General features: G+C 54.7%; 1 protein-coding gene across 1 annotated transcript; it reads left to right on the forward strand.

The window, feature by feature from the left end:
* The first annotated feature begins 8,599 nt into the window (after positions 1-8,599).
* FOXA1 (forkhead box A1) lies at positions 8,600-14,197 on the forward strand. The gene is made up of 2 exons (XM_051822779.2): positions 8,600-8,861; positions 11,201-14,197. The coding sequence occupies exons 1-2, from the start codon at positions 8,790-8,792 to the stop codon at positions 12,533-12,535; spliced, it is 1,407 nt and encodes a 468-aa protein (XP_051678739.1). The 5' UTR covers positions 8,600-8,789; the 3' UTR covers positions 12,536-14,197.
* The last annotated feature ends 1,106 nt before the right edge of the window (positions 14,198-15,303 follow it).

Here is a 15,303-nt window from a genome sequence, read left to right on the forward strand (position 1 = left end):
ATTTTACCGCAAGCTTGGGCATTGAGAGCTGCAGTGTCTTCCCAGAAGCCCAGCGTAGCCTTTCTTTTCTTCCTTCTTCGCCTTCCCCATGGGGGTGTCTCCTGGATCCAGGACCCCTCAACCCAGTTTGCTTGCAGGTGCCTGTGAGAGACGCAAGCCTTGAGAAGGCTCTCTTATTTGTGCTACCACTTTCTTGTGTGCTTGCTCTGAGTTAAATGGTATTGATGAGTGGTGGGTCTAATAAGTCCTTTTATTTTATTCCAGTTGAGAAAACTGAGGCTCAGAGAGGGCTCGTCTACAGAATCTGGATTGGAATGCAGCTCTGATTCCAAACCCCACTCTCCTACATAGACTTGAATCCTCGCCAGTTGCAATGAACGTGCTTCTTGAGGTTTGTCGAAGGAGAAAGACTGTCTCAGAGATCCTGAGCCTGGAACGCCAGTGGCCTGGGGACTCCAGCCATAGTGGGGAGTGTGCAGGTCTCTGGGCTGCTCCCATGCCAAGGAAGCTTTGTGTGGGCTTGGAAGTAGAAGCATATGCTCAGCTCTCTCCTCTGGCTGCCGTCAATGGAGATGTTAGCAAGCGAAAAGGGGGGAGACTTCTGTGCACAATTTACCACCAGTCATGGGCCACAAAACTGGATACTGAGCAGAAGGGAAGGAAGTCTTTGTGGTATTAATTATCCAAGAGTCTTGATGTTCTCCTGCAGAGATGCCTTGCCATGATTCCCTTCCTAAGTTCTCTTGGTCCTCGTTTTTGGGTAGGCTCTTCAAGCCTGACTCTACCACCCCAGGCTTTGTAGCAACAACTGCTGACTGCCGGAACTCAGGCATCCGATACAGACTCCTCATTTGTAAAAGGAGGAACCTGGTTCCTCTGCAAAATTGGGATTGGTAGCCCGGAGGGGCCAAGCCCTTGACTATGCTTTCCTTGACCTGACTCTAGCCACTCTAACACTGATCTGAAACTCCTCACTGCCTCTCCAGTCCTCGCTCCCTCCCTCTCTCACCTCCAAGCACGGCAGTCTGGTTTATTCCCATTGCAGCACCTGCAGGAGTTTTAGAAGCTCCTGCTCCAGTGTAAACTGACCTTCAACCCCAGCGCTGGGCTTTATTTATTGAAACCACTTCTCTAGGCAGGAGTGTTGGAGAGGGTCATGAGGAGGTCAGAGGAGTCCCTTGCTTCACAATGGAAGGTATTTGGGGAAGCAGGGCGACAATGGGGAGAGGAAAGTGAGATCCACCCCCACCAACCGCAGCTTGGGAAATATGTGAGAGAAAAATGTACACCAAATCTGCCAGGACCTGACCTGATCCCCAAGGCAGGTGGGGCTTGACCTGTCCCGAGCCCCGCTACACCGAGGCAGGGATCCGGCACTGGGTGCCCTGCAAACGTGGTTACCAAGCTAGCTGGAAGCAGGGAGGCGAGGCGGTAGCGCGGACCCAGAACAGTGTCGCAGCCAAGGCTGAGACCCCGTCCAACCTCGTGGGAGCTGGGGGCGAGGGGAGGGGGAGATGAGGGCAGTGAGGACACCAGATGTGGCTGGAGGATGGTGCAACCCAGAAGCACAGGCAGAAGGGCTTTCTCCCGCAACAGTTCCCTCAATGCCTGCTTTCGTGGCAAATAAAATTTCAAGGGAGAAAACTGACAGAAGAGGTTTCCAGTTAACAATACTTTGCAGCAATCACGGGACAACGTTGAGAGGGATTGGTGGTCCTTGAAGAAAAGAATGCATTACGCAGGGAAGGTGCATAGAGTAATTTATTTTGTTTCCTAAAGACAGACAGGAAATCGAGGTCAATGCCCAGCAATTTCTAGCACTCTGCCCTCACCATTGCCAGCTGAAAGGCAGGCACCCGGAAGGACCACGCCTGTGATGCTAGCTGAGCAAACCGGCCCCCAAGGCGCCCGGGGCCCCTGGCGCCCCCCAGCGTCAGGGCTGCAACACTGCGCGCTCTGAGACAGGCACAACCTCTGACAGAGTATGTTCCAAGGTTTTTCCTTCTCACCTCATGAGGCCTTGGCTTTGTTTGCCAATTTAAACATATTATTTAAACACGGACGTTTCCTTTAAAGCACCAAGTAAAATCTTTTGCTTGATGGAAAATCGAGGTGTTCCTAAACTTTCCATCAGTATCTGCTATTGAAAGGGGCTGCTGTTGCCTTTTCAGAGTGGGAAAAGTGGTCTGCTTGCCCTGAACAACACATTGACCACCCTCTAGGCACAAAGTACAGCGCTGATTTCACTCATGTCCAGATACCTGGGGATGGAAACATTTCCAATGTGATAACGTCATGGGATGATTTTGGTGAAAATAGGGTATAAACCTGGGGAAGAGCCAGGCCCAATGGGCTTGGAAGCCCACCCATCCCAAGGCTCTGAGATCCATGTGTTCTATCCATTCTGACACGCCTCTGTCCATTGGCCCATTCAAATCACAAGCCCCTGGTTTCTCGAGTGCACCCAGGTGGGACACATCCACCCCTGCTTTCACCTGGAGACTTTGAAAGCACTAGAGGAAGGAGCACTCTGGAGCCTGTGGATATGATGTCTACACTCAAAAATCCTTCCCTGCCAGACACCAGTGTGGCTAGACTCTGGACTGCAGTAATTGATTGACTCAACAACCATTATTGCAAGTCTATTATACTCCAGGCTAGTAGCAGGAACCATAGCATTTCTGCTCCCAGGAGGGTCTACACATCCAGTTTAAAACAAAAAACAAACAAACAAACAAACAAACAAAAAAACAGAATGTGCTATGTGTCAACCAAATGAAGCTGGCAGAAGTGTAGAGGAAGCTGTGGCCCTATGGAGGTCCAGGAGCAGTCAGTTGAGGGTGAGCCACGAAGCTCTCCCCAGGGATGTCGGCAGCCTGCTCAGCAGTTGCCCTAGCAGGTAACACCCCACGGGGCCCTGCAATGCCTCAGTTTGGTCCATCTGTAGTAGGCAATCAAAGCTGCAGCATTCAGAAAGGGACTCAAGTCCTGCAAATCTTATTAGTATCCCAGCAAAAGCAAATACCGCCAAGGAGTCCTCCTGGTAGTGCTGCTGTTGACAAGCAAACTCGCAGCAAGATAAGCTAAGCCGTAGTTTTGCTCTGCGGTCAGTAGGAGAAGGAAAATAGAGCTTCAAACAAATGCAGCACTTTTAAAACAAAAACTTCCTCTCCTGTTAGTGCTGGAGGAGCTGCTGGGAGTTTCAGAAGAGACAGAGCCCTCCAATCGAATTTTCATTTTAAATAGGAGATGTGACCTCCCTCTAGTCACGTCAATAAATTAGTCTTTTTTGTGAGGCCACAGCATGATTTTGAAATTAGGAGGACACTAGGGAAACCAATACAATAAAAAAAAAATACTGACTAGAATGCAATTTTACAGCTTTTTTTTCCCCCAAGTGTAAGCTACCATTAATATGACTGTTACAAAGCATTTGTTAAATAGAACTATGTAAATCCAAGGGTATCCTATTTGTATAGGCAAAGTTAAACCACGAAGGAGAACTGAGGGGCTGTGGGAAAGCTCCTGGGGGTGTGTGTTGGGGGAGGGAAGAATGTGGATTGGAAAGTGTGGTGGTTGGGGTTGCAGAAACTAAACATAGTCCACCCATCAGGAAGGATTTAGTACTAAGCTGCAGGCCTCGAGGCAAGAGATGAAATTCGTTGACTTTTCCATCGTCCGTTGCCCATTAGTGCGAGCTTCTGCCCCTGGGGAGGAACCGAGGTACTCACCCACCTGCACCCAACCTTCCGACCTCCCAGCTCCCGCACACTGGAGCAGCAGGTGGAAAAGCGCTGGGATATCAAAGGCCCTGGGCCCAGTCCCTGACACACAGTAGGACCTCAGCTGCTCTGGTTCTTTCTGCACTAACTCAGACTGAAGAGGCGTCACTTCTCTCTAATGCCCCACCTTCATGGTGAAGCATGGGTTTCCAATTCCTCCCCAGTCCCCTAACACTGGTGTTTTTTAAAACACACGCAGAAAGGCACAGGTAGTGTGGGCACCACGCGGCGAAGACCCTGACCCCCAGCAGCTAAGCAGGAAGGGACTGGCTGGACCTAAGCACTTCCCCCAGCGGGAACTGACGGATGTAAATGAGGCAGTCGGGGTAACTCGGGGGCACAGAAGCCGCGAGAGGCGCGACAGCCGCGGGGACCCGGGCCTGGACTAGCCGGCCGTGCCCCGCGCCAAAGCCCCCGAGAAAGGCAGGTTCCTGTTCTACGCGCGGACTGGTGGGACACTTTTTCCTCCCAGTGCAGAGGATTGCCCAGGAGGTCAAGTCGCCCTTCTCAACCTTTCTCATTTGAATACATGAAAATGTGAGTCGTTTTTGGCAAGACGATGCTCGCTCGCGGCCAGACGGTTTTGTCTCCCTCGGGCGAGGCGGGGTGGGGAGCAGCTCCGGCTCCGGCATCCGGCTGCGGGCGAGCCTGGCCAGCGCACCGGCCCGTGCAGAAACCCGGTGGAGGCTCTGGGAGCAGTCAGGGAAGGGACAAACCCAGTGGCTGTTTTTCTTTCAACAGAACAGGCGAAGTGGTGGATAAGTGTTAAGTGTTGGTCACCCACTCCTACACTCAGACACACACACACACACGCACGCACGCACACGCAGGACGCCGCAGTAGAAGCGGACTCCAAGCAAACACAGCCAGCCAAGGCCCGTCTGTGGTCCCAGGGCCCTTACCCACTGGGAGTCGGACGCCTCGTGTGTTGTGAATTCCTTAATGACTTAACGATGGGAGGGGAGGAAGGAAAGGCAGTGTGAGCGAGGAAAGGAAAGAGAGGCAGCGAAGGAACAGGAGGCTGGGAGTGGGCCCAGTGCTGCCCGCTGCGCGCCACAGGTCCGGGCGGTGATGGCCCCGCGGACACGGGCCAAGGCGCCTCGTGCGGGTGAGGGTGGGATGCAGGAGGCAGACTCCGGAGGCCGCCCTCGCCCGCTGCCCGGGCCCCGTCCCCAACCCAGCGCACACCTCTGCTTTACAACGTACGCTAGTCGCTTCCAACATCCCAGGCCTTCCCCGCTCCAAAGCCGAGCCAGGTCCCAGTCGGGGTCGGCTTTGAACTGGGTTAAAGACCACAGGTCTTAGTTTCCTTGCGTCTGATTCTCCTCGGCGGGAGGAGGACATAAGCTTCTTATCTGGGTGGGGGGTGGAGGCCCGCGGAGGGGCTCGGACCACCCCGCACAGAGAGTGGCTGGACCTGCGGCGGCCGTGACCTGACCACAGCCCCGACGGGGGGAGGGGCGCAGACCCTGCCTTCTGCCCACCCTGCACCCCTCGGAACGACAGGCCTCTCCCTGCTCCTTTCGCCGTCCGCACCCTCTGCTTTGCGCGCTCCAGCTGAGGGTGTGCGGCCGCCAGGGGCTGCCCCGGGGCCTCACGCTGGGAAGGCTAAGCTGCAGCAGCCGAGCTGGGTCAGGGGACCTCGTGCCGCCCCTCGTGCGGGGCCGACTGCACCGGAGCAGGCCCCAGGGGAGTTGCAGTCGCCGCTTCCGGGAAGGGCGGAGCCGCTTCCTCTGCCCTCGGCAGCCCCGAGTTCCCGCGCCCCGCGCGCGGTCCTCACCGCCGGGGCTTCCTGCACTACAGGAGCCCGCCCTCAGCGCTGTCTGGGCGGACGCAGGCTGCCCCAGCCCCATAGGCACCCAGGCGATGTGGCACGGGACGCCCTGGGAGCCGCCACGTGGCTGCTCTCGTTCGTCCCCTGCGCCGGGGCCACCCAGGCGGCCCAGAGCTGAAAAAAGGTCTCGTGCACCCTATTGCCCGCACGTTTGCAAAGCACAATGCTGCAGTGGTGTGAGGGCCTGTTTGGGGAAAGAGGTCAGGAAGGAGCTGGCTTAGGCGGCCACGCAGGTTACCTGGCTGCCCGCTGGCCAGTAGCCTCCTAAGTTTATGGCTGCGTGAACCTCTGTGTTCCAAGTCAAAGGGCGGCTCCGCCACGCTGATTCACCCCTCAACCTCGAAGAGACTGGCCGGCTTGCACCTGGGCACACTACGACTTCAGCTCCTGAAGTTGTCGGGTGTTGTGCGATGCTGCCCCTGAGATGCCACATGCCAGCTCGCCTTGGTGGCCTCTGGCAGGATGCGCGCGGGATTCCAAGCCCCTCTCCCCCGGCGGTGCCGGCTGGGGGCACCTGCCAGGCACTCAGCCTTCCTAGTCTGCGACAGGAGGCGCTGTGTTCGCGCGGATTCCCGGGGCTGCCGACCCGGGAACCCGAGACCTGGACCAAGGCTGTAGGGCTGACTTGTCCAGACCATTGTGCACCCCCAGTCTTGGCCTTTGAAGAAGCCTGGGAGAAACCTCACTTTGGCCATTGCTCTACGACCGACTGGGATATATATATGCGCATATACACGACTTTCTATATAAGTGACTAGGACTTTCTATATATATATATTTGACTTTAAGAAAAAAAGAGAGGCCAGTAGGTTTGGAAACTAGCAGCTGCGGCCAAGCTGTTACTGCCCTTAGAAAAGCCGCCAGTCGTGCTCAACACTGCAGAAGCGCCAAGTTGGAGAATCACCGGGGGCAGGAACAAGGAAGCTCATTAGCCCTGAAAGTCCCCCACACCCGTGTACTTTGCAAATGGAACTGAGGTCCTGCTGCTGACGGGAACTTTGAACAAAAGAAGGAGTTGCTGAGACATATTCACAGATACATTTACACCAAGTGATAGGACCGCCTGGCAGTGACGGGAGCCGGCTCTGGGGAGGGAGCCTGCGCTGCCGAGTTCCAGGTGGATTTAATTTCACTCATGCCTTTCCTGACAATGTGACGTGTCCTCCCTCCCATGCACTTTTTTTTTTTTTAAAGGAATTGTAATCCAATGCTTTTATCTTTTTTATTTCCTTAACTGCACATCTTCACCCTCTCTGCTCCCCTGCTGATTTAAGAGATTTGTTTGGTTCAAGGATTTAACGCGATTCTCTTGCCAGATTTCAAGGAAGAAAGGTTTAAAAGAACAAAGCACGGGGTGGGGGGAATAAGCAATCTGTTTGGAAGACAAGTAAAAACACATTTCTTAAAATGAGATTAATGGCATTTTTAAAACTTGGCAAAACAAGAATAGTTTGCGGGCTCTCACTTTAGACTTTTATTTTATTGCCACTTAATGGAACCCATGGATGTACAGGCAGTACAACACCTGCTTGGTCTCTCTCACGCACACACACACATACTTAGAAAAACACACGCGGAGACACAGCACCTGCCACCAGCTCAGCGCCTGTCACCCAGTCTCCTTCCCCAGGACACGCGGGCACTCCACTACCCAAAAGGAGACTTTCCCACCCATGTCTAGGAGCCGGCTCAGGCCCTGGGGTTCTAGGTCGGCCCCTCCAGGTCACAGAGCCGAGAGCGCCCTGCTGCCAGCCGCCTCTGGCCCGGGCTTGGCGCTGGGCGAGCTGGGCAGACGCGTTCCAGCGCCGGCCCCTGCGAGTCCAGCCGAGGCGCGTGTTGAGAGAGACGTCCCCTCCCCCTGACCTTTCCCTATCAGAAACCAGACGGTCGCCTCCGGCTCGGTCCTCTGAGCTACTGAAGGGGGGCGGGAGGAGGAGCCGGGCAGCGGGAGGACGGCCCGACGTGGGTCCGCCTGCCCTATCACACAGACATCTGCTCTCAGTTTCTTCCTCTTCACGATCGCTAACAGATGACGAGGGGAGTGGAGTGGATCGAGGCGGAAAAAAAAAAAAAGTTATGTCATAAAGATATAAAACGGTGCTGTGACTCACCTGCTCTTAGCCGCAGGTACGAGTTTCGTGGCAGCGCCTCCGCTCTGCTAGCCGGGAGCCCGGGCCGGCCCGACGTCACCGGCTCGGCTGAGTCAGCGACGAGGCCAAATCGGGGCTCTTCCCCTTTCCTAGCCCAGGAGGGAAAGGAAAAATAAAAAGTCTGCATCCTTCAGTCTCCCGGGACTGCACTTTGGGGTCAGGAATCAGGAAAGGTGGGCGGGGTGGGCGTGGGGGGGACAGGGACAGGCAGAAGACCGTACGGGGCCTCAGCCCAGGTCTCGGGCGTGCTGAGCGCCTCCGGGGAGGGGCCCAGGGGTCATTCGGCCCGCACAGTCCCTAAGCTCCGGCCCTTCTCCGGCTACGCGGTTCCCATCCCGAGTCCTCGCCTGCCTGCCCGGCCCCGCCTATTTTTCTTTCTTTTTTTTCCTGTTTTTCCCCCCAAAGGGGGGGCTACACCCCAACGCAACCCCGTTCCCCCTCTTTTCCCGGCCTCCGGGCTTAAACCAATTACACTGCTTTGCAAACAAAGTGAGGGCCGGGTTTGGGGGGAGGGGGCCCGGCGGGAGGGGCGCCGCTCGGCGGCGGCGGCGGCGGCGGCGGCGGCGCGGCGGGGCGGGAGGCGCGGCGGCCGGACTGGCGGGCGGCCGCCTCGCAGGTGCACCTCGGGCTTTGTAGGTGCGAGCGTCTTTGTGCAGCGGACAAATGGGGAGAGGACGAGGAGGTGGGCACTCGGGCGACGTAAGATCCACATCAGTTCAACTGCACTCGCCTCGCAGAGGCCGCCCGCTCAGTTCCCGCCGAGGCGCTCCCCGGCGCCGCGCTCCGCGGCAGCCGCCTGCCCCCGGCGCTGCCCCCGCCCGCCGCGCCGCCGCCGCCGCCGCCGCCGCGCACGCCGCGCCCCGCAGCGCCGGGCTCCCTCCGCCCAGGGGTGGCGTTGGGCCCGCGCGGGCGCTCGGGTGACTGCAGCTGCTCGGCTCCCCTCCCCCGCGCCGCGCCGCGCCGCGCGGCCGCCCGTCGCCTCGCACAGGGCTGCATGGTCGCATCGGGCAGGGTGGCTCCAGGATGTTAGGGGCTGTGAAGATGGAAGGGCATGAGAGCAGCGACTGGAACAGCTACTACGCGGACACGCAGGAGGTGAGAAGCGGGCGGGCGGCGCGGCGCTCCCAGTGCCCCAGTCGGGGGAGGCTGGGGCCAAGTGGGCGCCGGGCAGGGCGGGCGGCGGCGGGCGGGCAGGGGGCGTCGCCTCGGTGCCCCGGGTGCATTCTGCGGCCGGCCGGATGGTGGGGGACGGCCCCGCGGGCGCTCGGGACCCGGGCGCTCGCAGCGGGCGAGAAGAGTTTTAGGGAACTCCAGGCTTGAAAAGCAGCGCTCCGGGAAGTACTTGGCGCTTGCCCGCGGAGAGCGGGAGCCGAGCCCGGCCGGGGGGCCACGGCGGGCGGGCGGGCGCCGGCGCGGGCTGAAAGCAGCTTCGAAACCCAGAGCCGTCCCGCCGTGTAACAATCGGGCATCTTCTGGTGAGAACGCCCTGCCGCTCGTTTGGGCGTCTAGAGAGTGAAAACGATTCCTCAATTTTACAAAACTTGTTCTTCAAAAGCCCTGTTCGGGGAGAAGCGTGCTCCTTCGTCTCCAGAACCGCTGGGTGGCGCTGGTGCGAGCCGAATCTTTTTCCAGAACTCGGGGCCAAGAACCTGTTTCTCTTCATTGTCCCCTTGGTGGCACGTTCGTGGGGTTTATTTTACAGTGCTCACAAAAGGACTGCGAAGCCACCAGGTACAGGCAGGACTGCCACCTACTAAAAGTATTTTTCTACGAACAGCTGGCGATACCCCCCCCCCCTCAAAGTTTGATTAGCATCATTGAAAAGACTTGCTGGAATTGTCTTGGATAATCCTGAGAAGACGAAAAGAAAATAAACGCCAAAGTAGAAAATATCTTAAGACGTGGACAGAAAAAAAGCTCGAAATCAGGAAATATTCTCAAGGCAATTGGTTTGTGTGTGTTTCTGGACTCCCAGATTTACCTGAGTGCATTTGCACGCCTTACCTTAAGGGATGTTGCTACTTAAATCGAATTGTTCACCACTTAGGATTTCTCTTTAAGTCACAGTTGCTGATGAAAATCCTTGCGAGGAATCATTACTCTTTGTTAAATTATCAGACAGTTTTTAGCATCGCTGGGCTCTGCGTTTTCCCAAATGGCTGTGGATGGGTTTTAACCAGCTGATGGTTTTTAGAAACCCTCAGAACTCTTAGGTTTAACGATGATGCAGACATCTCGACCCACCACAGTTACGACCTCTAAAGAACCTTCTGTTCCTTTAAAACTGAGAATTGGGAACTAGAATATAGCCTGAGGAGAAAATAAGTCGAATTTGATCTACAGATTTAAAAATATTTGAAACTACTCCTGTAGTGTCAACCGCCGGGCTTTAAAAATGATCAGCGGCAATAGATCAATATTTAGGGGTGGGGGTGTGTGTGATTATTTCAATAAATTGTGCCTCCGAAATTGTCAAACCCTGCGGGACTGGAAATCCTAGCAAAACCCATGCAAGTTTTTGAACGGCCTGCAGAGGTGCGAACCGGTAGTTGTGACAAAGTTAAAATGCACGCGGAGAGTTGTGTCAGGCAGCGCTTTCCCCCTTCTATTGAAGATCTGTTGTTACTTTTATCTCCCAAAACTGACTTCTGTGTCTGCGTCCTCTTTAATATTACAGTAGCTACAAGAAGGCGGAGCACTCTGCTGCTATACTCTCAAAAAGTCATCATTTGTCAAAAAATAAAAAATTTTTAAAAACCCTCCTAAGATCATCAAGGCCATCAAGTTGCTGGGAAATTAGTGGGTCAGGGCCTCCGACGGCTGCCGGCTCTGCTCCGGCAGGGACTTCGTTAACAGCCGCCTGGCACCCCCGAGCCTGCGGCGCGGCGGTAAGGGCCAGGCCGGAGCGAGGTGGGCGCAGGGGCTGGCTTCTGCGGCCCGCGCCGCGCACGCAGGGCGCCCTAGGGGGCAAGTGAAAAAGCAGAGTATTCTGCTGTCCGAGTTCTACAGACGCTTTGCCCCCAAAGGGCGCTTTGCCGAGGCTGGTCCGGGGTATTGACTTGGGCTACCGCCTGGCGCTGGATGGAGGAGGCGGGGAAGGCTCCCCAGGCCTGGCGCGTAAGGCGATTACACATCTTCCCAGGGACATATTTTCTGTGTGCGCTCGCCTTTCATGCCTGCCGCGCTGGGATGGTCCCCCTGCGGTGCAGGACATCTTGGCTCCGTCTGGGGAGAGCGCCCAGCAGTTGGCCCCGGGTGTGTGTGCGTGCATGGGGATGTGGGGTGGGGAGGGGGTCGTTGCGTGCTTGGCAGGCGTGCTCTCCCGGGCTGGCCCCCTCCCCTGGCCGGCCAGACGACCCCCCCCCCCCCCCGCGTCCAGCGCCCACCTCTAACCCCGCCCTTCGGGGCCTCTTGGCTCGCTGTCTCCGCTCCAGGCCTACTCCTCCGTCCCGGTCAGCAACATGAACTCGGGCCTGGGCTCCATGAACTCCATGAACACCTACATGACCATGAACACCATGACCACCAGCGGCAACATGACCCCGGCCTCCTTCAACATGTCCTACGCCAACCCGGGCCTGGGGGCCGGCCTGAGTCCTGGCGCGGTGGCCGGCATGCCTGCGGGCTCGGCGGGCGCCATGAACAGCATGACGGCAGCGGGCGTGACGGCAATGGGGACGGCGCTGAGCCCGGGTGGCATGGGCGCCATGGGCGCACAGCCCGCAGCCTCCATGAACGGTCTGGGCCCCTACGCGGCCGCCATGAACCCGTGCATGAGCCCCATGGCGTACGCACCGTCCAACCTGGGCCGCAGCCGTGCGGGCGGAGGCGGCGATGCCAAGACGTTCAAGCGCAGCTACCCGCACGCCAAGCCGCCCTACTCCTACATCTCGCTCATCACCATGGCCATCCAGCAGGCGCCCAGCAAGATGCTCACGCTGAGCGAGATCTACCAGTGGATCATGGACCTCTTCCCCTATTACCGGCAGAACCAGCAGCGCTGGCAGAACTCCATCCGCCACTCGCTGTCCTTCAACGACTGCTTCGTCAAGGTGGCGCGCTCCCCCGACAAGCCGGGCAAGGGCTCCTATTGGACGCTGCACCCAGACTCCGGCAACATGTTCGAGAACGGCTGCTACTTGCGCCGCCAGAAGCGCTTCAAGTGTGAGAAGCAGCCGGGGGCTGGCGGCGGGGGAGGCGGCGGCGGTGCCAAGGGCGGCCCCGAGAGCCGCAAGGACCCTTCGGGCGCCGCTCACCCCGGAGCCGACTCGCCCCTGCACCGGGGGGTGCACGGGAAGGCCGGCCAGCTAGAGGGCGCGCCGGCCCCCGGGCCCGCCGCCAGCCCCCAGACTCTGGACCACAGCGGGGCTGCGGCGACAGGGGGCGCCTCCGAGTTGAAGGCTCCGGCCTCCTCGTCTGCTCCCCCGATAAGCTCTGGGCCCGGGGCGCTGGCGTCTGTGCCCCCCTCCCACCCGGCCCATGGCCTGGCCCCTCACGAGTCCCAGCTGCACCTGAAGGGGGACCCCCACTACTCCTTCAACCACCCTTTCTCCATCAATAACCTCATGTCCTCCTCGGAGCAGCAGCATAAGCTGGACTTCAAGGCCTACGAGCAGGCACTGCAGTACTCGCCCTACGGCGCCGCGCTGCCCGCCAGCCTGCCCCTGGGCAGCGCATCGGTGGCCACCAGGAGTCCCATCGAGCCCTCAGCCTTGGAGCCAGCCTATTACCAAGGTGTGTATTCCAGACCCGTCCTAAACACTTCCTAGCTCCCGGGACTGGGGGTTTGTCTGCCACAGTCGCGCTGGTAGCAGGAGAGGAAACAAAACAAAACAAAACAAAGCAAAAAAAAAAAAAGCCAACAATAAAACAAAACAAAAACTCACACACACCAAACTGACAACAGCATAAATTCCTGACAGCTATTTTATTTCTTTTCTCGTGCACAATCTTTCCCCCAGTGCAAAGGACTGTTACTTTATTATTGTATTCAAAACTCATTGTGTACATTATGACAAAACCAACCAATCCCCAAACCAACAAGTTTTTTTCCTGGGACGTTGGATGATCCACAAGAGTGTGTGTGTGTGTGTGTGTGTGTGTGTGTGACTCTCCTTCCTTTTTCCTTCCTTTCTGTCCTCTTTCCTCTTCAGACATATTCTAGTCTGGGCAGGGTTTATTTAAAAAAAAAGTGGTCAAGTTTGTAAAATATTTGTGCTTACACACACACATGCGTGCACACACATGCACACACACAAGTTTACAGGTCTGTGGCAATACTCTTAAACCCTAAGAATGGAAGTGAAGAAACAGGCAGACACTAGGGGCTCTTAAAAGTATGGAAAGACTTCGCTGCTGTTTCACAGCAAGACGTAAACAGACTGCAAACACCAGAGCCATTGGGTTTTTTCAGTTTACCTTTCCGGTCCCTTCAGATAGCAGGTGTTCTTAAATGAAATTCATATACATTGTGTTCAGACTTAATCATGCACATGCTCACATTTGTAGACATCCTCCATATATTTACATAACTTATAGATGTAATAGTTGGTGATACACATGCTACTGTTTTCAAGAGTTGCCTGACCAAGAAGTTACAAGGACCCCACAGCCCTGGTCCTTTCTGCCCACATAGGAATTGCCCCCCTGAGGAACTCTGCACCTGGCTTTGCAGAGTGCCATGGTCATGTCATTCTGAGGTCACTTAATGTATAAAACTAGCTTTTGTGCATACCGTTGAATATTTTTCTCCAGACTTTTGGGCAGTATGATGATATTGGAGGAGAGAGAAGTTGTAGGGAGCTGTATTCCAAAATTTGGTCCAAGATTCCGAAGTCCTATTGATTGTGGCCATTTTAATTATTGCCATCATGTGCTTGTTTCATCCAGTGTTAATGCACTTTCCACAGTTGGACATGGTGTTAGTATAGCCAGACGGGTTTCATTATTTTTTTTGCTTTCTCAATGTTAATTTATTGCATGGTTTATTTCTTTTCTTTACAGCTGAAATTGTTTTAAATGATGGTTTAAATTACAAATTAAAATGTTAATTTTTATCAGTGTGATTGTAATTAAATATTTTGATTTAAATAACAAAAATAATGCCAGATATAAAGCCGTGGAATATGTTCTTGATCATTTGCAGTTAAGAACTTTAAATAAATCAAATGTTAAGAAAAAAGGATTTCTGTATTTTCCTTCACTTAATTAAATCCAAAATGGATATTATGAATATATTTTTTTATTCTGGAACTTAATATAAATGTCAAGGAAAATAATCCAAAAAAGCTTTTTTCTGATTTAAATGAACATGTAGCTAGTGAAAAGTAGTGAAAGTAAATCAACTAAAGTGAGTAGATAAATTGTTTTAATTTTCCAAGTATTGAGAACTGGAAAATCTTTGTTCCCAGTAATGTTTACTTCAGTGTTTCTATGCGGGCTTAAACTTTCTATTTCCTTTGCATCTTCCTAGTGTTAAAATCAAGTATTGTTAATTCAGCTACCTTCCCCCCTTTTGCAATGCATGGACTATCCTAGTGAGAATAAAATGACAGCCTCGGGCTGCCAAAATTAAGTTGTCTGCAACAGAGACTCCTGAACCACCCTCTTCCTTAAAAGAGAAACAAAACTTAGCCATCACGGCAGCTTTGGTGTGGACAGGAGGAGGAGAGTTCATTCACTCCTGTGTGCGTAGGGAGAGCTTTGTGCCATCGGGACTTTTCAGGGTAGCTGCTATTCTGTATTGTGTAAAGGTATTTTTGTAATATTATTTCTAAAAATATTGCTCCTAAGAACTTAAAATGATTTGTTTGCCTTCTAAGAAGCTTTTAAATGCGACTTCACACCCCAGAGTTGCCTAGGATCACAAAATCATTAATCTCCTTTGATAGTAGGCTCACTTTCCAGTCCACCTATTTCTTTGTAAGTCTTGTTGGGATTGACATCAACAGGAACAGCCCCAGCCCAGGCAGAGGCTGGCCGGCCTGAGCCTTCGGTAGGAACTCCATCCTCACCAGGGCTTGAACTTGGACAGTCCATGCTTTCTTCGCCCCACTGCACACCGCGGACTAGATTTTCAAAAGGAGCTGCGTGAGTCCCTTAATTATGGCGTAATTGCCTCCCCAGATGAGAGAAAAGGTTTTATCCAGCACTTGAGAAAAATTCAGAAATCCCAAGCCCCCCTCGTTTCTGCTCATGAAAGAGCGAGGGGCGGAAACGTACTGATTTGGGTCATTTCAAAACCTAATTTGGAAGCCTAGGAAATGCTTTAAAATCCCAGAGAGGGGAGAAGTCTTCAATCTCAACGGTTGTTCATATTTATAAGGCGAGTAAACAAACGTTGGTCAATTCGAATTCCAAATGTACAGAAGCGCGTGAGCTTTGGTCGCGGAATTTTTCCCGGCCGCACTGAATCTAAAACATCTAACTTTTTGTGGTGTCGCCTCCGTGATGTTCTCCTCTTGCAGGTATTGTCCGTGTCCCGGCCCCCACCTCGCGCCGCGCTAAGGGGGCCTTCACTCTCGCTCTCTTACTTGGC

Source organism: Oryctolagus cuniculus, chromosome 12 (assembly GCF_964237555.1).
Source record: "Oryctolagus cuniculus chromosome 12, mOryCun1.1, whole genome shotgun sequence".
Classification (NCBI taxonomy): Eukaryota; Metazoa; Chordata; class Mammalia; order Lagomorpha; family Leporidae; genus Oryctolagus; species Oryctolagus cuniculus.